General features: G+C 45.2%; 1 protein-coding gene across 1 annotated transcript in view; it reads right to left on the bottom strand.

Moving 5' to 3' along the window:
• Window positions 1-27,745, bottom strand: part of TP53BP2 (tumor protein p53 binding protein 2) — a 132,814-nt gene that overhangs the window by 71,627 nt on the left and 33,442 nt on the right. The window contains exons 2-5 of the mRNA XM_029593100.1: window positions 21,900-22,047; window positions 12,070-12,183; window positions 8,138-8,214; window positions 7,167-7,268 (exon numbers count right to left, since the gene is read on the bottom strand). Of these exons, the coding sequence (XP_029448960.1) occupies window positions 7,167-7,268; window positions 8,138-8,214; window positions 12,070-12,183; window positions 21,900-22,047 (441 nt within the window). The remainder of the gene's footprint in view (window positions 1-7,166; window positions 7,269-8,137; window positions 8,215-12,069; window positions 12,184-21,899; window positions 22,048-27,745) is intronic.

Here is a 27,745-nt window from a genome sequence, read left to right as displayed (position 1 = left end):
GGCACAGCAGGCAACGATCTGCAGTGACATAGCTGCTGCCTCAAATGACTGTTTAAGGATGGACTCTTGATGTCTGTCTTAGGCATCCTTGAGTGCGGTTCCTCCTTCGACTGGAATGGTGGTGCGCTCTGTGACTGCGCAGACCATGGTGTCCACTTTGGGAAACACCAGGAGATCTTTGGCTGAGGGTTCCAGTGGATATAGGGCTTCTAGGGCCCATCCTCCCTTGAAACTGGCCTCCGGGGCATTCCATTCCAGGTCAATCTGAGGCCTGACTGAGCCCGACCAGAAGAGGGTCGGGCTCAGTCAGGCCTCAGTGGGATGGCCCTCAGTGGGATCCCACTGAGGGAGCTGGCCCTCAGTGGGATGGCCAGCTCCCTCAGGCTCCCAGACACAAGGTCTGGTAGTTCGTCTTTGGAGAAGAAACACATGGTTCAGTATGGTTCGGTTCCTGGAGGGATTACCCCTTCCTCCAGGGAGTCTTGGTCTTCCTCCGAGGTGTCCGTGTCCCCTAAGGTTAGACTTTTGTCCGGTGGAGGCACGTCTCTAGAAGGCAGAAAAGGGCCTGGGAGGTTTGAGTCCTCTAGTGGAGGCTGTGGCAGATTGCGCAGATTGTGCCTGGACGAAGATTTGCAGACCTTTAAAGAATTCCACCCAGGAAAAGGTTCCAGGGTCTATACTGAACCCAGCGGCATTCCCCGAGGGTCCCGTCTGGAGGGCCGAGCTGGGGATAAAGAGGTCCGGGGTGCTATCAGTGGATCCAGATTCCTGTACTGGCTGGGGGGGGACCTTGCCCTGGTTTTCCCGGAGCCGTCTCACACTGTAGGCACAGGGCAGTAGCCGCTTCATGCTGCGCAGCTCTTATGTGGCAGGCTGGGCAGAGGGCTTGTGTTTTGGATTTCTTGGCCGGTGGTGCCATGGTTTGTGCGCGTAGGGGCATTCAAACCCGGTCTGTGCGTTTATATGCGTGCGCAGGCTGCGAAGATATGCGTGCAGGCCGGTCTGTGTGCAACGCTGGGTGCGCAGCCGAACTTGTGTGCTCAGCACCCTTGTGCACCTCGCTGTGCGCACAACTATGTTATGTGCCCGGGTCGCCGCTGTGCGCACGGCTCAGTTAGGCGGTCAATATGGCGATCAAGGGGAGGAAATGGCGCCGGCGACCACGCGATTAAGATAGTGACCCCCCCGGAGGGTCTCCACGTGGAGTTCTATTCTCCTGAGAACTTTTCCCACCAGAGGCCACGGGGGGGGAACACGTACAGAGAAGGACGTCCTCGGGCCAAGGGAGAGCCAGAGCATCCACGCCCTCCGAGCCGTGCTCCCTCCAGCGGCTGAAGAACCGATTGGCCTTGGCATTGCGCAAGGTCGCCATGAGGTCCAGGTGGGGGGAGCCTACCTGTCGACAATCAGATCCATGGCTTCTTCCGAGAGTTCCCACTCTCCTGGATCGAGCGATTGGCGACTGAGAAAATCGGACTGAACGTTCTCCTTGCCCGCGATGTGGGAGGCCGCCAGGCAATCCAGATGTCGTTCCGCCCAGGCGAAGAGACGGCTGGCTTCTAGGGCCACCAGGTGACTGTGGGAGCCCCCCTGACGATTGATGTAAGCCACGGTGGTGGAGTTGTCGGACAGCACCCTCACCGCTTTGCCGCGTATCAGGGGCAGAAACTCCTGCAGAGCCCGAGCCTCCAAACGATTGATGTGCCAGCAAGTCTGAATCGGCGACCAGATCCCCTGGGTAGACTGGGACAGGCAGACCCCACCCCAGCCCGAGAAACTGGTGTCCGTGGTTACTATCGTCCACTGTGGAACTTGAAGGGGCATCCCCTGGAGATGAGGAAGCGAGAGCCACCACTGCAAGGCGGCGACGGTAGAGTCTAAAAGCGGGAGGACTATGTGAAACTGCTCCGACACTGGCTGCCAATGGGATAGCAAAGCTTTCTGTAACGGTCGCATATGAGCAAAAGCCCAGGGAACTAGGTAGATGGTGGAAGCCATGGATCCTATGACCTGCAGGTAGTCCCATGCCATTGGAAGAGGCAGCGAGAGCAGATTCCGAATCTGGCCGATCAACTTGAGGGCCCGCACACGAGGCAAGAAGATCTTGCCCACTCGAGTATCGAAGTGGGCTCCCAGGAACTCTAACTCCTGGGTGGGCTGAAGGTTGCTCTTGGAAAAATTCACTATCCACCTGAGAGACGCGAGGAGAGCTAATACCCGATCCACCGCCTATCTGCAAAGAGCCTTCGACTTGTCCCTTACAAGCCAGTCGTCCAGATAGGGGTGGACTAGGAGCCCTTCCCGGCGAAGGGCCACCGCCATCACCACCATGACCTTGGTGAAGGTGCAAGGGGCAGTCGCGAGGACGAAAGGCAGTGCCCAAAACTGGAAATCCCAGTTGAGGATGTGGAAGTGAAGATACTTCTGGTAATTGCGGTGAATCGGAATATGGAAGTACGCCTCTGTCAAATCGAGCGAGGCGAGGAACTCTCCGGGGTGAACCGCCACGATGACCGCTCGCAAGGTTTCCATGCGAAAATGTGGGATCTTGAGGGCTCGGTTGACCCTCTTGAGGTCTAAGATTGGCCGAAAAGCCCCGTCCTTCTTGGGAACCACAAAGTAAATAGAATACTGGCCTGCGCAGAGCTCTGCTTTCGGAACTGGGACAACTGTGCCCAGACTCAATAGTCTACTGAGGGTTTGGCTCTACCACTTCCCACTTGAGCCGACCACAGGGGGAGAATACAAAGAGATCCTGTAAGTCGTGAACAAGCTCAAAGGCGTAACCGTCTAGGACAATGTCGAGGACCCACTGGTCCGACGTGATTTTGACCCATTCCTCGAAGAACAGTAAGAGGCAACCGCCCAGAAAAGGGACCGAGGAATGGGTCGACTGAACTTCATTGTGTGGCAGGCTTCGGGGTGGGGCGCTGGGACTGGCCCTCACGAAAGGAGCGATGCTCACGAAAGGGCTGCGACCAAGATTGAGACCGAGAAGAATAACCCCTGGAGGAGCCACCTCGTCCGCGGGGTGTAAACCTCCTGTCCCCAGAAACGAGGACAGGAGGGTGTAAAGGAGCGTGATTGTTTCAGACGGTCCTCCGGAAGCTTATGAACCTTATTTTCCCCCCAAGGAATCAATAAGCTTCTCAAGGTCCTCTCCAAAGAGCAACTTACCTTTGAAGGGCAACGTGCCTAGCCATGCCTTGGAGGACGGGTCGGCCGACCAATTGCGCAGCCAGAGAAGTCGTCTAGTGGATACCGCAGAGGCCATCCCCTTGACACGGAGGAGGTCGTAGAGCGCATCAGCCCCATATGCAATGACGGCTTCCAGACGTTCAGCCTGCTCCGCCTCTGCAGACGGGAGGTCCTGGGTGCCGAGTAATTGTTGAACCCACCTGAGACCTGCCCGCTGCATGAGACTGCTGCAGATACGGTAGTCGCTCGGACCCCCAGAGCCAGGACTTCAAAAATACGTTTCATATGGGCCTCGAGCTTGCGGTCCTGTCCGTCCTTCAGAGCCGTCAATCCCACCACAGGGATAGTGGTGTGCTTGGTGACTGCTGAAACAGAGGAATCCACGGTGGGGATTTTCAACATGTCTAAGCATTCCTCCGGGAGGGGGTAGAGCTTCACCATAGCCCGCCCCATTTGGAGTCCTACTTCGGGAGCCTCCCATTCACATAAGAGCAGCAACTTGGGCATAGGATGAAAAGGAAAAGCGCTTGCCGGGGCCCTGAGTCCGCCAGGACCGGGTCCATATTCTTGGGCAAGGAGGCCATAAGGGTATCCACAGGGGGTCCCCTCCAGCTCCTGGAGGACAAAAGGGATGAGGGGCTCCAACTCCTCATGCTGAAATATGCGGAGAACCCTAGGATCGTCCCCCTCCAGGGGTGGGAGTGCGATCACTAAATCTGAAGTGGGATCGGGATCCGGAATAACTGGGGCCACCCCCAGGACCACCTGCATCCAAACGGACCCCGGAGGTTCCACGGCAGGACAAATAGGTAGCGGCGCTGGGTGCAGAATTTTCGCCAGGGGGAGGCAGTCCTCCTCCTCCTCCTCCTGCAAGCTAGCCAAATAAGATTTATTCAGCAGGAGAACAAATTCTGATGAAAAACGAGTTTTAGATTTGAGGGGGGGTCAGGAACCACATCCTGGGGGGCCTCGGGGCTCAAATCGGGGGGTAAATCACAAAAGTCAGGCTCCCCAGGCAGCTCTGAATCGGGAGCTGAAGAAAAACCCAAGATGGCCACCATTCCCGGGCTTTGCCGACCCGGGAACGGCCTGGCCATGCGCTGGGGAATCCGTCCCCGGGCTGGATTTGCATGCCCTGCCGAGGAGGGGCCTTCCTCACCAGGCTGACTGAGCAAAGCCCCTCGTGCAATAGGCGCAACGAGGGCTGCCCACAGGCAAGGCTGGCCACGGCATCCTCAGTGAAGAGGAGCCGCGGGCTGAAGAAAAAAAAGCTAAAAATAGCTATGATTGGCAGCCTGCCGGCAGGAGCAGAAACAGGGGAGTGAAGCTTGCTCACTCCTGCCTGTCTAAAACCCAGGTATGGACAAAAATAACATCTGCTTATAATTTTAGGTTTTTGTTTTTTTTTAAACTCAGACTGAGCACAAAAATGGAGCCCTATGCTCCCTAGGTAGCCGGGGGGGGGGGGGGGGGGGGGGGGGGGGGGGGGGGGGGGGGGACGGACGACGAAAGACTGGACCACCAGCCTTGTTCCCCACACCTGGAGGCAATCATGGACTCGGGCTATGCTCCACACAAGGGGCAAAGCCCCCCTGAGTCCGGCAAGAGCCAGGAGATGGGACTGTCTCCTGCACAGACTAAAAATTAAACTTTTTTTTTTTTTTATTAGAAAGAAATCCAATCAAGATCCCTAAGGAAGAAGTACTTGCTTGATCCAAGAAGAAAGGAAGAAAAAGAAGGCTGACTAGCCTAAATCAGGAGACCTAAGGGTGAGCTGATCCACCTGCTGGAGACAGACAAATACTGAAGGGCTGCAGGGTAGGCTCTGTCCTCATATAGGATACACTTTCAGTTTTGGTCTGTCTCCACCTGCTGGAAAGGAGGCTCAACCCACTGTCTGGACTGATCCGGGTACGTACAGGGAATACAATTTATGTCTTTTCAACTCATCCATATTGAAATATTTAAAGGGAAGCCCCATGCTCCAAATTCAAAGCTGCCATTACTTAGCCAGCTGGAAGTATCGTCCTGGCTGAAAGATATGTTAGTCCTGAGTGAACTGATGACGTTCACCATATAATTTTCTAAATACTTTAACATTTTTAGTGGCCATGTTAAATTACATTGATTTTTTTTTTTTTTTTTTTAATTACCTGCAAGTATTTTAAGTAAAACCATGACTGTACATTCTCGCATTCTCTTTAAAACTTGGCAAAGGAGAAGCATTTATGATCCAAGACCAGTTAGTTATGCCCTCACCCATTCTGAACCACAAGAAATATCTGTGCCAAACAGCTGTGACTAGTTTTTTTTTTTATTTTAAATATATTTTTTTCTAGCCCACACCCTCCAAAGTTTGGGGCGGGTTACAATAATATATGCATAAAAGCAAGTATGTACGTACATAATCAGTTAAAACAAACTATGCAATAAGATGCAAGACAAGGATCACATGATAATACCGGTACAAATGAGATATCTCATCATAGCTTGTATGGCGAGAGTTTAAGAAACTGGGGACTCTCTCAAATCACTGCTGCTTTGTTGGGACTACAGCCTAAACCCTTTCCAGTGCTGTACATATACATAGTCTATGGTGCAATCAGAATTCTTTAGAGACAGGGACACGGGGGTTTGGTGAAATAATAATGGACAGAACTTCAGTCATGCAGCAGCATTCTTAGTGCAGAAAATACTTGCAACTGCTTCTTCCCCCCTCCCCTTGTTTCTCAAAGGACTTTCCCCATTCTTGCCCAAAGAAAAAGTTCTTATTGACTAAGACCTAAAGAATCAAATATTTGAAAAGTTATAATTCGCATTTTAAATTCTCAAGTGCAGAGGCATGTGTTCGGCTATTGTTAAACCAGTGGCATCAGCCCTTTTTTTTTTTTTTTTTTTTTACTGGGTGATAAGACAATATTACTCACTAAGTACTAGGCTTTAGTTGACAAACCCCTATTAAGAATATAACCAAAATAGTGGACAAGTATCTAATAATGCAGTAATTTCATCACCAATTGAAACAATGCATTTCATACCCTGTATCAGAGCCTACAGGGCACAGTTAAGAGATGTCTCACAGGGGAAAGCGGAAGAGGGCTGTTTCAATACAAACTCATTTCATTGCAGTTATTTTGCAGGTTCAGCACAGAATGATCAACTTTCAGCTGAAACTCTGAGGGACCTTTTCGGATAAGTGTTGACAGAATAAAAAGTCTTTAAGCTTCATTGAAATGTATTGTACTGGATTCATCAGTTTGCAGGACCAGAGTAAAATTTATAGCTTTGTTAATTATCAAAATGTAGAACTGCTCCTCCAAACCAGAATTTGAATTAAAATGCTGGACTGATTTTGCTTCTCCTTCTGACAAATATGCGAGTTATTCAATGTAGCTCCAACTGTAAGCGTACATGAGCAACATCACTGATTCTTTAACTTATTATTGAGGTGTACTGCAAATTCTAGGTTGTCTAGAAAAGAGATTCTCAACCAAGTCCTTGGCACACATCCAGTCAGTTGGGTTTTCAGGATAGTCACAAGAAATATGCATAGGATGCCTTCATTATCTGCAAATCTGTCTCATATATACTCTCTGTGGCTATCCTGAAAACCCCACTGGCTGGGTAGGTCCCGAGGATTGGGTTGAGAGCCATGGGTCTAGAAGGGAAATAGTTGAAAATTCCATGGTCTATGGGTCCCTCTGGGCTCACCTGCTGGAACTATGTGGTCAAATCAAGCCTGCACACACATGATTTAATATTATAAATGATTAAATTAAGCCTAGAAAGCAATTCTACAATATCCTTCCAGTTAATATTTTGTATTAAGCAATATTTATTCTTAGATTCTCATTTTCTTATGATACAAAATACCAATGCTGGAAATAATAGTTCACCAATGGTCAGCATGGAGCCATGTAAGGAAAGTACAAAATCTTGACCTAGAACCACACAATCTTGGAACACACCTTGGTAGATAACAATTGTTGTTGAGCCTCAATCTGTTGCTGTTGGCGTGCAGCCATTTCCTGCAGTTCGGCTAAAGTCATATCCATCCTGGGACCACTGATCTGTCGATTTAATTGATAACAGATTCTAAATAAAAGAAGCAACAAAAACCACATTCCACAATGCAAAGATCTTGTATGCAAATCTAACTCCTAAATCTTAGCTGCATGACTTCCATTTCTCCTAAAATTCCTTCATCATAGAATGACTTACAAGCCAAAACTCAAACCTATGTAACTAATAAGCTAGCACAAGGTCCCCCAGGGCCACTGAAACTCAGGTGAGAGAAGACTCATGATAGCACAAGTGACACTGGTTGGGAAACTATGTAACCAAGTCACAACATCAAACCTTCAGGTTGCAATAAATCTGAAGAGCTCTAAGACACTGCTAACACCAATACATCATAAATTATGAGTTCAGAACTTGCTCACGTCTATAATTCATTGTATACCTAGAAGACTTCGAGTGGCACTGGCAGCAGCTGAAGTTTACAGACCACTATGCTGCCCTCTCCTAAGAGCAAAATTGTAAAGCATACTTTGAAAATGTAAGGGAAGATGGCAAACTGAGAAAAACACCCGGACACACACTGTGAATGGGGTGCACTCAAGCCCAAGAATGGAAGAAAGATGGCTGTTGCTATTGTGGTGACCCCTACTGGCTCAAGAGCAACACAGAGTGGGCCTTGATAGAGACGTCCCTCCAGCACTCAGACCACTGAGGGTTCAAGTCCCTCTCTGCCCACCTAAAGCATGCAGTCTGAGGGGATGCCTCAAAGATGGAAGGGGGGAAAATATGGAAAAGAAGAAAAAATGTAAAGAGCAGGGGAAAAACAGCACAAAGAATTTTAAAACATTGATTGTGTCTCAAGCCCAAAAGAGAAAATTGGCCTTTTTTGGCATTTTCTCTCGTTAAACTGAGCACTTACTCCATTTTCTATCCTTCGCTCTCCATGAACTTTAACACCATTTCTCTTTGCACTTGAATCTTGAGTCCTTTGCCCAACTACAAAACACAAAAAGTAAACTTACATTGAAAACATCCAAACTAACATTTTGTAATCCAGGCATTTCTTCATAATCTACCCTGGTAAACTGCCTGTCTAAACCATTGCCCGGGTAACGAGAAGATGCAATTATTCTGGGGGAGAGAAACCACACACGTGAATTACCTGTATTATTTTGTACAGGAAAAGGATCTGCAGAAACAGCAGTGGAGGTCTTTGCGGGGACTTTTCAAAGTGAAAGTCTGCTTGTCCTTTTCCTCTAAAAGCTGGAGCAAAGTCTGCAGGTAAATGAGCTCACAGTCTCTGACTTAATCTGGGTAGCTCTGAATACATGGGGTAGCCATTATTAGAAAATACCATGCGATATCAGATGCCAGCTGGACTTTATCATTCAATTTTTTAATCCATTTTCCTGGTTAGCTCAAGAGTAAATTATGTACCTTTTACCTTAATCTCTACTGAACACTGACACTGCTCACAAGAATATGAAGAACACTTAGTAACCCCCCCCCCTCCATTTTTTTTTTTAATCAAATGGTTTACAAAATACCTACAAATGTGAAACTCGTTTCTGGCTGAATTGAGTGTTTGGCATTTCAGCATTATTTGACCTTGAAGAGCTCTTGCAAGACTACCCAGGAGATAAAGTCAAGGATAATTTGTTTCTGCTGGCCACCTGATTATCTCGCAAATTAAAGCCTGGAGTCCTTAGTTAAGAACATGAAGTCTGTGCAAAGTCTTGCTAAACTGGAGTTTAAGATCTGAAACATGACGCATTTGTACACAGGAATCAAGTTTAGAAATGGCTAGAAGTGCTGAATGCAATACAAATTACAGTTTCCCTAGCATCACAGGCCAGCCTGTATTTAAATGTTCGGAGAGGGGTAGGGAAATAGGGACATGGGGACGATTCTTGTAGCCAAAACAAAAGCTAGGGAAGCACTCAAAGTCCCATCAACCATTCTCCCCAACTTCAGCTCATCCCCAGCAGTCTCCTCGCCCCTTTCCCCATCCCATTCAAACCACAGTTTCTTCCCCCACCATTCTTCCTTTAATTGCCTTCTCTCATTCTCCTAATCTTCCTCCTCACCCATCTACTTTTCCCCCTCTCCTCAACTCCACTAATTTTTGTTTTAATTCTCCCCCTCCTTCATGGCTGTACTTCCTTTCATATTTAGGAGCACAGGGGTTTAATAACCCTCTGCCTGCTCCACTCCCTACAGCCCCTTATAGCCTGCTCTGTTCCCCAGTCCTTCTCCACTCCCTGGCAGAATCCTCCTCACCTCCCTCCCTGGCTCTGCAGGCTTGCTCACTCATCCTTTCACTTGAAATGGACTGGCTGGAGGTAGAATTCTTTGGCCGCCACTAGCACTGATCAATACAAGGAAAGCTCGAAGCAGCTCTATCATCTGGTTCAGAGGGTGGATCCCCTGGTCAGTGCTAGGAAGTCTGTATCTTCTGAGACCATGAGAAGATAATCACTCTAGGAAGGGTCCCTCCAAACTCCATGGAGGGGCCTCTGACAGGACCTCCTCAGCCTGCCCAGATAACAGGACTACCAGCAAGATGGTGCAGATAGGACCTGGTGTTTCTACTCTCCTGTTCTTCGAACCCCTCCCTGATACAACCAACAGGTGTCAGATCTGAGGAGAACAGATGAAAGAGCTACAGGAATCTTCCTGGCCAAAAAGGAAGAAGTACTTGGCATTCACTTCCCCTTCCTCAGCTCTTGCCAAGACTCCAGCACCAATTGCGTTGGTTTGATGCCAAGAATCTCAAGTACCCCACCAGGGCTGCATGCTTTGGTGTTGCTGACAGTACCTTATGCACAAATGGCACCAAACCCTTCTGTTCTAACAGTGCCGACTGCACTAAAGGCTCATGTTTCAAAAATACTAACTGCGCTGACCACACTGGATCCTAATCTTTTGTCACAGACCACGTCAAAGCTGCAAATGCCAATGTCCTCTGCTTACTAGCAGAAGATCCTGGGTCTTCTTGGTGCATCAGGCCCTTGCGCCAGTGATGCCAAGAAGCCTCTAGCCCATTTCTCATGGAGGCATGTCAGCAGATGCTCAGCGCTTCTTGGAGCCCTTGCTCTATTCATTGTACACAAACTCATTAAGGAGCCTGTGTTGGCCCCAGACATTTGCCATTTTATAGGCCAAATCTTTTGTCATCTGGTGGGGGATATCCGACCACAACTGTAGCAGTTAGGGGAATCGTGGGATGGCCTCAGACACCTATAATAGATGTCATGTCCATCTGTGATGGACATCTTTTACCCACAGACTGTTCTTGAAGCCACTGACTGTACACACTTCTTGGGCCTGGGCTTGTTCTCTCCTTTCTCTGTAACATAAGTGTTGTCCTGGGGACTGCTCAGGCAGTGAGGCAGAAAAAGTTAGACAAAAAATGTTCAACAAGAGCTGTGCACACCTGGACAACAGTACAGACAAAACCTGACAGAGGCCCTCTGTCACATGCCCCCCCAAAATTGATCCATCTCAGATAGCACAGAAGTGTTTACCAAATTTAAAATAAACAGTTTTCCAACCTTCGTGTCTGCAGTCTGAATTTATCTTTTGGTTGCACCTGGCCTTGTTTCATCTTTTTCTTGTAAAATTACTTTCCATTTTATCATTTCTGCTATTTTCCTCAGCTGGTTGTCCCCACAGCTCATCTTCTCTCACCTGCTTCTAGTTCTTCCACTTCCCTCCACCATGATCTCCCTCTTACTTTACCTTCCCTATCAGCCCCCCTTCTCTGCTCCACATAGCTTCTTTCCCAGTCCTCTTCACCGCTCTCTCTCACATTCCCTTTGCCTAACCCCTTACCCCAGCATTGCTTATTATAGTGTATGCCCTCCTCCCGGCTTGTATCCCCTTTTAGCCTTCTCATACTCCACCTCTGCCGCAGCTCCATTATCAGCCCCTCTTCCTCTCCCAGCATCTCTTCCAGCCCCTCACAGAAGTATTCTCTCTCAGCCAGTATCCCCCCCTTTACAACTGATCTTCCCATCTCTCTCCTCCCTCCCCCCAGCTCCTCAGTCCCTTTAACTCCGCCCCACCCCCCAATGAGCCTCATGGCATGCCAAAAGGCAGGAAGCTTGTCTACTACAGTCCATTAGTCAGACCTTCCACGGTCATCCAACAGGTCGCAGGAGCAGACAGGAGCAGTAGCAGAGGGCGCTCTGCTTCTGATCCACAGGAGTGCGGAAGACAATGCTGGTGGGTGCTCAAGTACCCACAGAGCTGGCCCCTTACAACAGTAAAAAAACACTTTAAATGAAAATCCAGACCTTCAATGTGTCAACTAAAAAACTTTGTATGACCTCGTCTGAAAGTTTTGCATATTTCGTCATCAGCCAGAAGTGGTTACAGTTGTTTCATTGATATATATTGCCAGCAACACATTAGAGAACTGAGATTGTCATTAGATATGAATGAGAATAAGAATATGAGCGCTTGAGAATTGCCATATTGGATCAGATTGAGGGTCCATCAAGCCCAGTGCCCTCTTTTTCCAACAATGGCCAATCTAAGTCACAAGTACCTGGCAAGATCCCAAGAATTAAAAAGATCCCATGCTGCTATCACCACAGAGGTGGTTTATTCACTCTCTCAGAGGTTTTAATGGGGCACATTTCCTTGGTGATAGTAATAGGACTAAATCTGACTTGCTACTGATAAAGCAAAACAATAGGTTTGTTTCTTGTTCCATTACAGAACATAAAAAACTAACAAAAAATTTCTTACAGATCTCTAAAGACTGTGCTTAAATAACCTTGAAAAGTGGTCAGAGCTATATTTTATGAAGGGGTTTTTTTTTCCTGAGGGTAAAAGAACACCCACCCGATTCCCTGGCTGGTGGCCGTTCATGTCGAAGGAAAAAGCGGACTTCGTTCCTCTGAACTCCTATACGCTGCAGTGTGTCAAACATCCGCTCACCGTCAGCCACAGGGCGCTCTGTAAAAAGACAAGGAAAGTGTCAATTGCTTTCCAGGGTGAGGGCATCTGGTTAGGTGATCAAGTCCTGTACATAAGGATGTTTTTATTTATAAAAATGATAAAGTCAAATTAATCACTCATGAGCTAACTATTGATTCCTAGAGACTGGGTTAAAATCCTCTCTCCAACATTCACTGTGTGACCTTGCACAAATTATTCAGTCTCCCTGTGATCTTAGATCACACTAAGAACATAAGAAAATGCCATACTGGGTCAGACCAAGGGTCCATCAAGCCCAGCATCCTGTTTCCAACAGTGGCCAATCCAGGCCATAAGAACCTGGCAAATATCCAAAAACTAAGTCTATTCCATGTTACTGTTGCTAGTAATAGCAGTGGTTATTTTCTAAGTCAACTTAATTAATAGCAGGTAATGGACGTCTCCTCCAAGAACTTATCCAATCCTTTTTTAAACACAGCTATACTAACTGCACTAACCACATCCTCTGGCAACAAATTCCAGAGTTTAATTGTGCGTTGAGTGAAAAAGAACTTTCTCCGATTAGTTTTAAATGTGCCACACGCTAACTTCATGGAGTGCCTCCTAGTCTTTCTACTATCCGAAAGAGTAAATAACCGATTCACATCAACCCGTTCTAGACCTCTCATGATTTTAAACACCTCTATCATATCCCCCCTCAGCCATCTCTTCTCCAAGCTGAAAAGTCCTAACTGTTGCAGGCAGGGATCTTGTGACTAAATTATCTGTCTTGCATGGATGCAATAGCAGTGGGACTAGTCAACTGTGAACAGAACATGTGTCTACATCATAAAGTCCATCACCATACTAGGACAATGATGGGATAAGGATAAAATGGGCACAAAGTAAAAATGGAGAAATTACTTACCTGATCATTTTTTTTCCTTAGTGTACACAGATGGACTCAGGACCAATGGGTTTATGCTCCCCTTCCAGCAGATGGAGACAGAGTCAAGTTTCAAAGCTGGCGTCACCTTAGATACACCCCTAGAGTGACCTCAGCCCTTCAGTATTCTCTTCAAAAGCTACTGTAGACATATTATGAAAAATTTGATTAAAAACGGATAACCGTAACTGTACTCAACCGAACACTGAACCCCAGTAAGATTATAGATGCCCTGATCTAGGGACTACATGACAGCTTACCTGTGATCTCTTGGAATCTATACCCACTCCACGAGCGAATCCTTGGCACCATTCTTGGGCAGCTGTGGGAGAGATGCTAAGTCCATTTGCATCTGCCTACACTAAGGAAAACTAAATTATCAGGGAAGTAATTTCTCCATTTACTAGTATGTAGCCAGATGGACTCAGAACCACACAAGCTACGCCCTATCAGGGTGAGAGGCTGCCCGCAGTCCAGTTAACACCTCCCTTGCAAAGGCTGCATTCTCCCGGGAATGAACATCCAGGCGATAGAACCTGGAGAAGGTGTGCAAGGAGAACCATGTTGCCGCTCAGCAGTCTAGTTTCCACCCATGAGACTGCCTGAGCCCTAGTGGAATGAGCTTTAGCCTGAAGGAGTAATGGTTTCCTTGCCTCTACATAAGCTCCCGTGACCACCTCTCCTTGATCCAGTGAGCTATGGTAGCCCGCAAAGATGGTTTGCCCTTCTTCCTTCCACAGTGAAGGACAAACAGGCGGTCCCGTCTTTCAGACCAGTTCTGAAACTTCCAGATAACGCACCAATAGCCTACTAACATTCAAATGGTGGAAGAGGCAGTATTCTTCCGCATCCTTGTGCTTATCTAGGGATGGCAACGAAATGGACCTATTCAAATGAAACTCCGTGACTACCTTGGGCAAGAAGGATGGAACAGTATGAAGCTGTAACGCTTCTGGAGTCATGCATGAGTTCAGAGATACGACTTGTCGAGCATATAGCCACCAGGAACACCGTTTTCAGGATTAATAAATGCAAGGAAAGACTGCACAGTGGCCAAAAGGAAGGCCCTGCCAAAAACTCAAATACTAGATTAAGATTCCACAAGGAAACCGGTCACCATTGGGGTGGCCGAAGGTGCTTCACCCCTTTCAGAAAATGGGCCATGTCCGGATGAGCCAACAGGCAGAATCCATTCTCCTCACCCCTGAAACAGGAGAAAACTGCTACCTGGACCTTCAAGGAGTTAAGGGTCAAACTTTTATTCAAGTCATCCTGCAAAACTTACAGAATTACGTTCCTCACACCAGGCCTCAAATACTCTCCAGACCTGCACATTCGCTAGGGGCGTAGAGAACTTCCATGCGCGGAGCAAGGTGGAAACTACTGCTGCTGAATATCCTCGCATCATCAGGCGAGCCCTCTCAAGGGCCAGACCATAAGACAGAATCAAGTCGGATCCTTGTGAAGAACAGGTACCTGCTGTAGCAAGTCCCTGTGCAGTGGGAAGCACAGTGGGATCTCCACCAGGAGTCTCCGGATACCTGGGCCAATCTGGAACTACTAGTAGGACTATTCCCCTGTGGTGCTCGATTTTGCGAATGACCCTGTATAGAAGCCACGGAGGAAAGACGTATAGCAGCTCCTCTTATGGCTAGGTCTGAATGTCAGCATCGATTCCCAGTGTTAACTGATCTCTTCTGTGACCAAAGAATTGGGGAACCTTTGCAATCTGAGATGCGGCCAGGTCGATGAATGTAAGATGAATGTAAGACCCCAGCGATATACTACCAGCTGAAAGGCTTTGGCCAACAATGGCCACTCTCCTGCATCCAGACTCTCCCTGCTTAGAAAGTCTGCTCTGACATTGTCTTTTCCTGTGATGTGGGAGACTGAGATAATCTGTAGATAGATCTTTTTATGCAATTTTGATTACTGGCAGCCGACGGCCCTTTGCCCTTACTATGTCACAGGGGCTACCACCGCCATTGGTCGACCCCAGTGACATAGTGAGGGCAAAGGGCCGTGGGCGCCATTTTGACTACTGGCAGCCGACAGCCCAAGTCCAGGAGATCGCTCCCGGACCGTTCCTGGACCACCAGGGACTTTTGGCAGGTCTTGGGGGGGTCAGGAGGGTGGGGGTTGTAGTAAATTAATTTTGGAGGTCTTGGGGGGCATCAGGAGGGTGGGGGAGTTTGTTAGATTTTTACTTTTTTATTAAAGATTTGTCTGCGAGCCAGATGCAGCCATCAAAAGAGCCATATCTGGCTCCCGAGCCATAGGTTCCTGACCCCTGCATTACACGGACCGCTTGACCCTGGAGTATGTGGCTGAATTGTAGACACGCCAATCCAACTGCTGGGCTTCCAGGCGGTTTATGTTCCAGAGGGTTTCGGGAATTCTCAACTGGGGGAGGGACCTCTAGGTATCACCACAGGAGAACGAGGCTCAATCTTTTCTCCAATTTAAAAGTAGAATTTCTTCTTCCAAAAAGGTACAGCGGTCCCCACAGGGAAAGCATGTCTGCATCTGCTGCAAACTAAGAAATACTGAAGGGCTGAGATATCTGCAGGGGTGTATCTAGGGTGATGTCAGCTTTGAAACCTGACTCCGTCTCCATCTGCTGGCAAGGGAGCATAAACCTGAGTCCATCTGGCCCACACTAGGAAATAAGTGCTTTTAAATCACAGTGACGTGCTGTAGAAGACTAATTCCTGCCATCAGCAAACAGACATCACCTGACGCTCTGTCCACAATTTCTAAATCAAATAAAAAAATAAAAAAAAATACAAAGCAAGAACGCAATTTGCTTTTCATACTTGGAATCTCCTTTAGTTATACAAAGGAAACCACTTTTATGAGTTACTAATAGACATATGACTTCTTTGAAAGTCAAACAACCTCTACAGCAAACAGAGGTAAATATGGAAAAATTCATGCAAAAGCTTCTGAATATGAACCAGCCCCAACCAAGTATTTTAAAACAAAGAAATCACTATAAATCAAAAACATTTAGAATCAATTTCACTGGGGTCAAATTATTTCATAAAGGCAGACACACCATGTTACAGGAAATTAGAAAGTCTGCCCTAGTGCATTTATGTTTTTGCAATGCTATCTACATATATCCATAAATACCATTCAAAAACAGATTAACGAGCCATTCTTTAGTTCAGTTTTACTACAGAATGGAAAATCTCCATTAGTCAAGCAGCTATCAATCAAAATATGTAAAGATCTACCACTGCATAGATATTTTCCTTTTTGCCAGTTGCTTTTCTATTACCTCCCACAACATTCAGGAGGACTTGCTAGGGGGTATGACAAATCAGCAGCTAAAAAAGAAATATGTTGTAGAATTTCCTGATCCAGAGCACCATATTTATACATATGTCCAAGTTTCTCCCTTTCTGGTGGCTTAATCATTTCTCCATCAGTCAGGGCCTCCTCACATACAAGGATCCTGCTTTGAAGGCCAGAAGGTTGCTTCCAGATGCTATGCAGTCTCTCTGTCCCAGATACTTTGCTTTTATCTACCATGCTTTTGAGGTCTCAGAACCCAGGCTTAAGTAAGGAGAAGTCTGGCCCAAACAGTGCAATAACCCTGCTTACATTTACAGCTGCCAAACTTTTTTTGCCCTTAGATCCTGTGGGTGGGTGGGGGGCACAAGGAGGGAGCCCCACTGCACTGGTATGGCCCATGAGATGGGTGCATCCCATGCAAGCTCAGAGACTCCACAAACACTGCTACACTCTGCAGGAAAAAAGTGGGCAGCAAGGTATCTGAAGACTGACCCTGCTCCCTAAAAATTGCTTTCCAACATGTCTGTATTTTATGTTATGATACACCATGCAGGGAGCAAGCTTTTTGGACCTGCAGATTAAAAAAAAGCGCAAAACAAACAAACAAACTAGTCAACTGGCAAAAATGATTTAATGTCAAAAGAGGTGTGTAGCAAATTTGCAATGTCCAAAGTGATTTCCAGAAAATTCATCAAAAAAGACTAATTTGCAAGAAGAGGACAATGCAGCTTACAGGATGAAGTAAACATTTGGTTCTCTGACATGGAATCATAGAAACACAAACATAGAAATTATGGCAGAAAATGACCAAACTGTCCATCAGTCTGCCCAGCAAGCTTATGGCAGTATCTACCGCACAAGTCACACCCATACTTATGTTTCCCAGACCATAAAAGTCAGGGCCCTTGTTGGTTGCAGTCTGAGTCCAATTCCCCATTACCCCTTGCCGTTGAAGCAAAAAGCTATGTTGGAGTTGCATCAAAAGTAACAGGTTTATTGGTTAAGGATAGTAACAGCTGCATCAGTAAGTTATCCCCATGTTTGTTTCCCCAAGCCATAAAAATCAGGGTCCTTGGTCACTGTCTGAATCCAATTCCCCTTTTCCCCCCCTGCCGTTGAAGCAGAGAGCAATGATGGAGCTGAATCAACAGTATGAAGGCTTATTGGTTAAGGGTAGTAACCGCCGCACCAGCAAGTTACTCCCCATGCACTCTTTTCTTCATTTACATCCGTTAGCATTTAGGGATTCAGTGTTTTTCCCATGCCCTTTTGAATTCTTTCACTGTTTTTGTCTTCACCACCTCCGAAAGAAGGGCATTCTCCAGGCATCCACCACCCTCTCAGTGAAGAAATATTTCCTGACATTGGTTCTGAGTCGTCCTCCCTGGAGTTTTGTTTCGTGACCCCTAGTTCTACTGATTTCTTTACAATGGAAAAGGTTTGACGATTGTGCATCATTAAAATCTTTCAGATATCTGAAGGTCTGTATCATCTCTCCCCTGTACACGTATTTAGGTCCTTAAACCTCTCCTCCTAAGTCATTTGATGAAGACTCAACCCCCCCCCCACACACACACACACACATTTTGGTCACCCCTCTCTGGACCACCTCCATCCTGTCTCTTCCCCTTTTGAGATATGGCCTCCAGAACTGAACACAGCACTCCCAGGTGAGGCCTCACCAAGGACCTGTACAAGGGGATTATCACTTTTTTTTATACTTGTTATTCCTCTCTATGCAGCCCAGCATTCTTCTGGGCTGCATAGAGAGGAATAACAGTCTTCAGATCACTAGTCTTCAGATCACTAGACTATCGCCCAAGGTCCCTCTCTTGGTCCATGCACAATAGCCTTTCACCCCCCATCCCATGCAGCTCTTTTGGATTATCGCACCCCAGATGCATTTCTTAACATTGAATCCCAGTTGCCATATCTTCGACCACTGTTCAAGCTTCCTTAAATGACATTTCATTCTCTTTAATATTTCCAGTGTGTCCACTGTGTTGCAGATCTTATTAACATCTGCAAATGAACAAACTACCCCCTCCACAATGTTGATCACAAAGATATTGAACAGAACTGGTCCCAAAACCAATCCTTGTGGCACGCCACTTAACGCTGTTCTTTCTTCAGAGTAAGTTCCATTTATCATTACACACTATCTTCTTTCCGTCAACCAGTCTAATCCATGCCACCACCTTGGTGCTCACTTGCAAGCTTCTCATTTTATTCACAAGCTTCCTATGCAGGACCGTATCAAAACCTTTGCTGAAATCCAAGTAGATCACTTTGAGCGTTCTTCCTCAATCCAATTCTGTAGTCACCCAATCAAAAAAAAAAATCAGATTTGTCTGATAGGACCTTCTGCTAGGGAATCCATGCTGTCTAGGGTCCAGCAATCCTCCTGACTGTAGATAGTTCACTATCCTTTCCTTCAGCAGAGTCTCCATTAATTTTCCCACCCCCGAGGTGAGGCTAACCAGCCTGTAGTTTCCAGTGACCTCTCTGCTACCACTCTTGTGAAGCAGAACCATCACTGCTCCTGTTTCCAGGGTTCTACTGAACAGGTCATCCAGGGGATTCACCAGCACATCTCTAAGCTCCTTCAGTATTCTGAGATGAACCTCATCCAGCCCCATGGCTTTGTCCACTTTGTTTTCCTAGCTCTTCCCATACATTCTCTTCTGTAAAAGGAGTTTCATCTACCCCATCTCAATCTACATTCTTGTCAACCAGCAACAGTCCTTCTCCAGGGACTTTAGTGTACATCAAACTGAAATATTTGTTTAATATTTCCTCCATTCTTCATTCTCTCTCCACACATTGCTCCTTGTCAATTTCACTATACCACTTTGGGTCTCCCTTCTCTGATATATCTGAAAAATATTTTGTCTTCTCTTTACCTCTTTGGCAATTCTTTCTTCTGCTTGACCTTTTGCTTTCCTGATTTCTTTCTTCATCTCCTGCAGTTTTAACAGATGTTCTTCCTTGGGTTCCTTTATACTTCTTGAATGTTATTCTTGTTGCCTTAACTTTTTCAGCCACCTCCTTAGAGAACCATATTGGTTTCATTTTCCTCTTACTCTTCTTTACTTTCCTAACATATGGATTTGTTGCCTTTGTAATAGCTCCTTATAATTTGGCCCACTGTTCCACCAAACTCATTTTCTCCCAGTTCTTCCTCCAGGTACATCCCCATTTTGACAAAGTCTGTATTTGTGAAATTCAAAATTCAGGTCTGTGTGTGACTTCTCTGTATCCTTTCTGTGATATCAAATCATATCTTCTGATGATCACTAGTGCTCAGGTGAGCCCCTACTTGAACATCAGAGACATTATCTCTGATGTTCATTAGTGAGCACTAGATTAAGGATCACACCCTCCCTTGTAGATTCCACTACCATTTGTTTGAGCAGAGCACCTTGAAGGACATCTATCATCTCTACTTTTTCTAGATTCTACAGATGGATGCTCCAATCCACATCCGGTAGATTAAAATCTCCAACGAGAAATACTTCTTCCTTTCCCACCTTTTGGATGCCCCTGATCAGGTCTCTGTCCAGTTCATCCTTTTGGATTGGAGGCCTGTAGATCACGCCAGTAAAAATGGCAGCACCATCTTCTCTTTTTAGGATGGTCCATAATGCTTCTTCACCCCACATCCCTTGCAAGCCCGCGGCTTGAAAACCGGATGCTCAATTTTGCCGGCGTCCAGTTTCTGAACCCGTGGCTGTCAGCAGGTTTGAGAACCGACACCGGCAAAATTGAGCATCGGCTGTCAAACCCGCTGACAGCCACCGTTCCTGTCAAAAAGAGTCGCTAGGGACGCACCGGTGTCCTTAGCGCCTCTTTTTACCGCAGGCCCTAATTTAAATAAATTAATTTACTGAATTGCACGTGCGATTTTTACTGTATCTGCCTGAAAGATTGTAAGCCCTCTAGGAATAGGGAAATACTTACAGTACCTGAATGTAAGCCACTTTGAAATGCTGAAAAAAAAGTGCGAAAAGCGGAATATAAATCTAAATTAAAAAAAATAAATTAACCGAACTTGACTGAATGCATCACTTAACTTCTCCCTTTTCCTGGATCCGAGTGTGATGAGTTTTCCACAGCACACCTGATCAGGTCTGAAGGCACATTGGTTGGGAAACACTGACACACAGTATGCATCTCACATGTACTGCCAGCACATATCAATACACCCAAGAGCAACCCAAACCTGCCCTGGTGACTCTGCAGCCAGGCAGGTTTTCAGGATTCATAATTACACACACACACAAGGGATTTGCATAAGTTAAGTTTACATTTACTGGAGCCTAGTATAAGCGGATTTAACATGCATATTCATTGTCTATAAATCCTGAAGAATGGCTGCGGGGTCACCAGGCCAAGTTTGGCAATCTGTTTTATGACCACACTCCCCAATGTGTATCGTTTTATACGTAAAGGGTAGCATTTTCTCATTCAGACACCCAAATTCCTTCCATGGTGCAAACCAAACCCTACTCCTCCTCCCCAGCCCCCATTAAAATGTCATTTCTGCAAATGACAAGAAGTTACACACTGATTTGTATTCAACTGAATGCTTGTAGTTGGCTACAAATGCTTTTAATCTTTAAATTACAGCTTTATAACAAGGAAATGAAAAGAAAACAATGCAATCTGTTTTTGGGTGGTTAGAAAATAATAGTTGGGAAGAGTATCTGTTTGCACATAACACACGCTATTTCCCTTGAGCACATGCTTGGTGCACCTGCCAGGAAATAGGGGAGTTGTAGCCGAGTCGCCACCATCTTCAATGTCACAGCTGGTAGGACAGAAATGATTAGGCACTGTGGTGGACTCTGAAACATTTGGATTACTGTGAAGCAATGGGGGAGAGGCTGCGACCAAGGGACATGGGGATCTGAGCTGTTGAAATGATGGCTGGGAGATGGGGTTGAACATTGTTTGCCAAGGGGAGGGGGGATTGAGGTAGTTGGGTCAGAGTACGTGTGGGCACAAATGGGAGTAATAGAATTCTATTCTGTCATTTATACTAATAAATCTATAAAACAAAAAGGAAGAGCAAACTATGATTAAAATGCAAACTTTCAAGCAGGTCTGGTGGCTGACAAGTGCTGTACACTGCCATATGGAAGGTCTCAATTCAATCCCAAGTTGAATCATCCACTCCACAAGTCATCAGGGATGCAGCCATGGTCAATGCTTAAAGGTGACAACTGGTGGTCAGATTCAGGGCCCCTGATGCATGGCTGCTGGTCCAGGGCTATCACTGCAATGACTAGGTCTGTTAGGAATGAAGTGGGAAATATAAAACAGTGGGAAAATCCCTGGATAGTTGTGAATGATGGCTCATGGTGCCTGATCCCAGCCTGGTTCCAATGGAGCTGGAGCATGCAGTTTTAGGAAAGAGCAGCAAAGATGGCAGGATTAAAGGGTAGGGGGAGGTATTTCAGCAGCTTGCCTTCTAAAATTAATTGGTCAGCAATACACAGTTTCATACCTGAACCATGGAACACTTCAGCCAGATGACAATCCATCTCGCCTGGTTCTTTACAGAGCTCTATTACGTCTCTGCATGTGGTCTCTGGTGTGATTGGCACCTCGGTGACATCTTGTTCATTGTTACTGAGGTACACTGTCAGAAACATCTGAAAAAGGAAGGCCACAACCCAGTCAATTTCAAGCACTGAGCTAGTAGAAAAAAGTCATTTGATTTATATTCCACCTTTCAGCCATTTCAAAGCAGATTATATTCAGGTACAGTAGGCTTTTCCCTGTCCCCATTTGCATTTAGTGTATTTAGCTCATGCCTTCTTCAGTGGTTGCTCAAGGAGAGTTACATTCAGGTACTATAGGTATTTCCCTATCCCCAGAGGGCTTACAAGCTAAGTTTGCATCTGAGGTAATGAAATGTGACGTGTCTTGCCTAAGGTCACAAGCAGCAGCAGCTGCAGGATGTGTTCTCTCTGGCTCTCAGCATGCTGCTCTAGCCACCGGGCTACTCCCTCACTCTAATTTTTTGGAATCTTTTGGTAAGAGAGGGTAGAAATCATTAGCCCTTTCAGAACAATGCCTTTTTCATGAACAACTTTTATAAAGTGTATTAAAAGGATAAGTTAGCAGACCAAAGCCTAAGTAGAGCTCAGTGAACTTCAGCAATAATATCAGCATTGTCTCCTGCAGGGGAAATGTTCTGAAATGTGTGAAGGTTTTCACTAGTTGCAGTGCAGTTTCTTTTTGTTGTTGCTGAATTTACAGAGCTTAGACACTGGCAACGATTTTCTAGTCTCCCACATACTGCCATATAAAATTTGCTTTCTCTCTTGGGACACTAGAATCAACAAATCCTGGGAGACTGGAAATCCCAAAAAGTTTTAAGTTGCCAGGGAAGGCAACTTGCAGTGCTAATTGGCTAGAATCACTAAAACCTCATGCATGATAAAGTACAATGCAATAACTGAATTCTCATCAAATTATGTTAAAAAGCTCTTGAAAGAGTCCGCTAAAAGTAAACTGAAACCTTTTCAAGAGATGTGCATTAGAATTGAAGGAAGTGCCTAGTGGTTAAAGCAAAGGGCTACAAACCAGGGTTCAAATCCTGCTGAAGCTCCTTGTGACCTTAGGCAAGTCACTTGACCTTCAGGTACAAACTCACTGTAAGCCCTCTGGAGATAGGGAAATGCCTACAGAACCTGAATGTAATCTGCTTTGAAGTGTCAAAAGTGGAATATAGGTAGAGTTTGTGTTTTGCTGTTTACATTTCACCTCCTTTTCCATTCACTGTTTCCCCAAGTTTTGGCTTCTTTACCCTCTCTGGAGACACTTAAATCCCTCCAGCCCTTAAATTTTCGCTGTTTATTTAGCTTCTCAGGGACAGAAATCAAGAGCGCAAATAAAAAGGAAAACTGAAGAAAAAAAAAAAAGGCTAAAACCATGAAATCTATTCCCCCATTCTAAGAGTGGGTGGGGGCACTTGTGAAATTTAAGGTTTGTTCTGCAAATTCAGTTTTTCAGGGTTTCTGGTTATTAGAATGAGTACTGTGATCTAAAGAAGCGAAGCCAGCTGTAAATCTCCGAGCCTATCCTCAGCCCAAATATAACCCAAAACGAAAGTTCAGCCCCTCTGATTGTTAGCAGGAAGGTGCAATTCCAAGATACATGCAAGAAACTAGAAGGAAGTCATTTTTGGATTTTTAAAGAATGGCTCAGAGAGCAGCAGGTGTGTCTGCAAACCAACAGCATTAGGGAAACATTTCCTCTCTACCCCTTTCCAAAGTGAATAATTATCCAGATATTTGATTTCCTGGATCTGCCTCAAGACTCAGCGATATTTGGCAGTCGTATTTCTACATGATTAAACATTAGTCAACTAAAAAGAAGCAACAATTAAATGCTGAAAACAATCATTAAAATTCTACTTTATGCATATTATATATCTGTAACAAATTTAGCTAATTCAGTAATAAAAACTGGTATTCGATAACATCTGGTTGGGTTAGTACAAATATTTTACTGTCTTTTAAAAGAACTAATTGAAGTGGTGCTTCAACTATTTTGTTAGTTTATGCCAAACCTTCTAATGAATCTGATTCTAATGCTATTTCAATCAATTTTTGAGATTGCTTTACAATATATAGCCTTCAATTTGTACATCTTAAAATATTTAAAATTATAATATCATGCAATATACAGCATTTCCAGACACCTCTCAATTTCAAATCATCCTAAAGTAACCTTACCTCATCCCTCCCCAAAATGCACACACATTCAGAGTTGTATTCTTCTAAATATCCCATACTTAACCATACTCAATTCACTTTTTCTTATTTTCACCATTGGCCAAAACATCATTCAAAAACTTATTCTTAATCATTAACCATCTTTTAAATTAATTATGATATTAGAATGAAATAAGTTAGACCATACTCAATTAAAAAAAATAATAAAAATTACATTCCTAGCCATCAGTTTTTCATTTGAAATGGTGTAAATCAAACTATTCTGTTCTTGAAAATATCTACATTACTAATTTTCCAATGCCTTAATATCAGATGCTGTGCAAGGATAAATTTATGCCTATTGCCCTATATGTTTCTGGTTTATTACTACTATCTGTAAAGAGATACAAAACAAAATCAAATTTAAAAAATAAGACTAGGGGACTCAATGAAGTTACTAAGTAGAACATTCAAAACAAATAAGGGAAATCCAATTATAAAAGGTTGTATGAACTAGGGAAAGTCAGAGTATTTCTTGCTATTTGAAGGAACTCTTCTTAATCCTCAATCCCTTACCATAAGAACTGAATATACATTTTGTCTGTCATAAAATATTTGTCTGGGATATCTAAAGAAAAGTGGGAGAACAGACAGTTAAGATGATCCCATAGGTTCACTTGAACATTTATTCTTCCTAAAAATAATGAAACAATCCCATTTCTGCAATGTAAAGTCTGTCTCAAAGAAAGCATATCTATCAGATCCTGAGTTAAAAATCACATCAAATTATTTAAGTCTGGCCACATGTTGACTTCTCAATACCACCTGCATCCATAAGCTGAAAATCTTTTACCACCACCACAAATTCAGATTTAAACCAGTTTACTTTTCTAGACTGAAATTTCCCTAAAGGACTTTAATCTTCTGTATATATGCTTCAGCATGCAAAGGATTTTTCAAGACTAACAGCAGATCATCTGCATAAAATAGAAGTTTACCTCTACTAATATGCCTTCTGTTTCCTCTGATGAGCTCAAAATCAATAATGATTCTACTGCAAATGCAAACAGAAGAAAGAGGGCACCCCTGCCCAGTACAGTACCTTACGTCAGCATAAAAGAATATGAAACCACTGGGCTAATTTAATTTAATGTCATTTTGCAGGTTTATATTCCACCTTTATAACACAATGGATAAACAAGAGGGATTGTAGCAGGTAAAGCAATACCAAAAACCATAATAAAATATATATGTTCAAAATCTTATTAAATTGTTCATACAATTATTTGACAGCAGATGATTCCTTCCTGCTCTTCAATAACCTTGATGTTCAATCAACTTCAATAATCTTGATGTTAAAATATTTCATAATATTCAAATCCACAATTAAGTGAGACTGGCCTGTAAATGACAATTTAAAACTGTCATTTATTTAAGCAACTTATAACCCACACTATCTACAATTCTAGGTGAATAAGGTGAAATTTTAAAACTTACCTGTTCATTTCTTTTCCTTTTAGTCTCCCTTGCCAGCAGATGGAGACAGATGTCAAAGCTAAGACAACTGAAGGCAATTCTTTGTTTTGGTTTTCAAATCACCACCACAACCAAAACCAAATAAACTTCACTCCACGGTCATTAACCCATCAATTGGATAATCCCTACAGCAAGATCATGATTTGGCCAACTACCTTTAAAATGGGCAACAAAGAACTTGCTTCCAGTTTTTTGAACTTGTCAGACCAAGAGCTCTTGATTGCTGCAGCTTCCCTGGGTGGGCTCTGGACTGGTATGGCAGGACAAAAGGAAAGGAAATTAACTGGTACATTTAAGTTTCACCTTCCTTATTGTCCATGCCAGACCAGTGGGACATATCCAAACTCCACACAGACTGGGCAGGAGAAAGTCACAATAAGTCTTCGATTCCTGTGTCCAAGCTGGAGCCTTTCCTGATCTGCATATCCACACTGAGATACTTATAGCAAGGATTTAACGGAAACAAGAGTACTGCCCTGCCATTATCATACAGAAAGACAGGTTCCAATTCTGTCTACAATAATTCCTTTACCTTTGTTGAGTGGGCCTGACAGCTCCCTTGGGTTCCCCTGTCGGGTGGCGAGGCGGAATCAAGGTAGGAGCTGGTCGGATCTTCGCCGCTGGGTGTATGTGGGAGATCCTATGTATATATGTTTGTGTGTGACAGAGCGGGAATGTTGGAAAGCCTATGTGTAAGAAGGAGAGGTGTGTGTGAAAACCTGTGTGTGTATATGTGTATACTTGTTGGAGCAGGTAGAAGTACTAATCTCCTCGATTCCTCCTAAAATCAATGCCTTAAAAACCATTGTGCTGGAGGAGATGGTTCTGAGGGAGACTATCTGAAGTGTCATTGGAAGCCACGTATGAGTCATCCCCCAAGAGTTCACAGATGCCCTTGTCTCCACGGTCATCAACTGGTGACAGGGCCCTAGGCACTCGTCCCTGGCCAGCAGTTTAGGCACTGTTTGAACTGGCCATTTTGGCCTGGGCCCTAGTGCCACCTCCACTATCGGGAGGTGGGGGCTTTCTCCTCTGAGAAACCGGAAACTGCAACTGGATCAGCTGGTGGTGGCACTAGTGCCCCGCAGGGCGTGTAAGCCGCCCCAGGAACTGACACTGGGACTAGGTCGTTAATACACCGATAAGTACGTGCAGGGATTCCAGCAGTGGCTAAAGGAGAGATGGTGCCGGTGTTGGTGCAGTCAGTGCTCTGACACCAAGTCCTCACATTGCCCTATCCATGGCCAGCTGCACGTGCCTCTCCAATTTCCTTCTCGAAAATCACCGATTCCAGGACAGGCTGGGACCCACGAGGTGTAACCAGATCCTCTTTGGCAATTGCAGCATACCCCTGGCATCGATGGAGGACTGTCTCTCCTCAACACAGGGTCAATTCAGGGGGATCACAGCAGAAGCTGGTGCATTCCCATGCCTAGCACTGTGCATTGATGGGGACCCCGATGCCAAGATCGAGGATGATGAACCCAGCATCCCCATCAGCCAGCGACAGACGGAAATAGTGCCTCTGCCGATGTCAATAGCTCTGTATCCATCAGTGCGGCTCCAAGGTCCCTCAATGCCGATGCCTCCAATGCCAATGGATCGGTCTTCTCAGTCCCGAAGCGGCACTCCTTGTTGAACAGGATCTTACATCCCTTCAGGGTTATCTTGGTGCACTTGCTGCAATTCCGGACGTCATGCAATGCCCCAAGTCAGAGGAAACATCTATCATAGGGCTCAGTGATAGACACGGTCCTTGTATACCTGGGGCATCGCTTAAAAACAGAAGTGGACATGTCACAAAACAAAAGGGATGAGAGATCGAAAAATATATGCCGGCGATTGCTGATGGCCAGTGGACACCAAGCGCACAGTCACACTGGGGAGATCGACAGTGAAAATAAACATAGGTTTTCTAATGTTTTTGGCTATCTAGGATGCTAACAGGAGAACAGGGGGATGGGGGGGGCGTGGCATGTCAACTATGCAAGGAACGCAAAAGCAATCACTGAAAAAGCACCACAATTTGTCCTCCTTAATTCCCCCCCCTTTTTTTTTTTTTTTTACCAAATATGTGGATTTACAAATTTAC

This window comes from Rhinatrema bivittatum, chromosome 3 (genome assembly GCF_901001135.1).
Source record: "Rhinatrema bivittatum chromosome 3, aRhiBiv1.1, whole genome shotgun sequence".
NCBI lineage: Eukaryota > Metazoa > Chordata > Amphibia > Gymnophiona > Rhinatrematidae > Rhinatrema > Rhinatrema bivittatum.
Note: the sequence above shows the minus strand (reverse complement) of the source record. Positions and strands in the feature narration are given on the sequence as shown.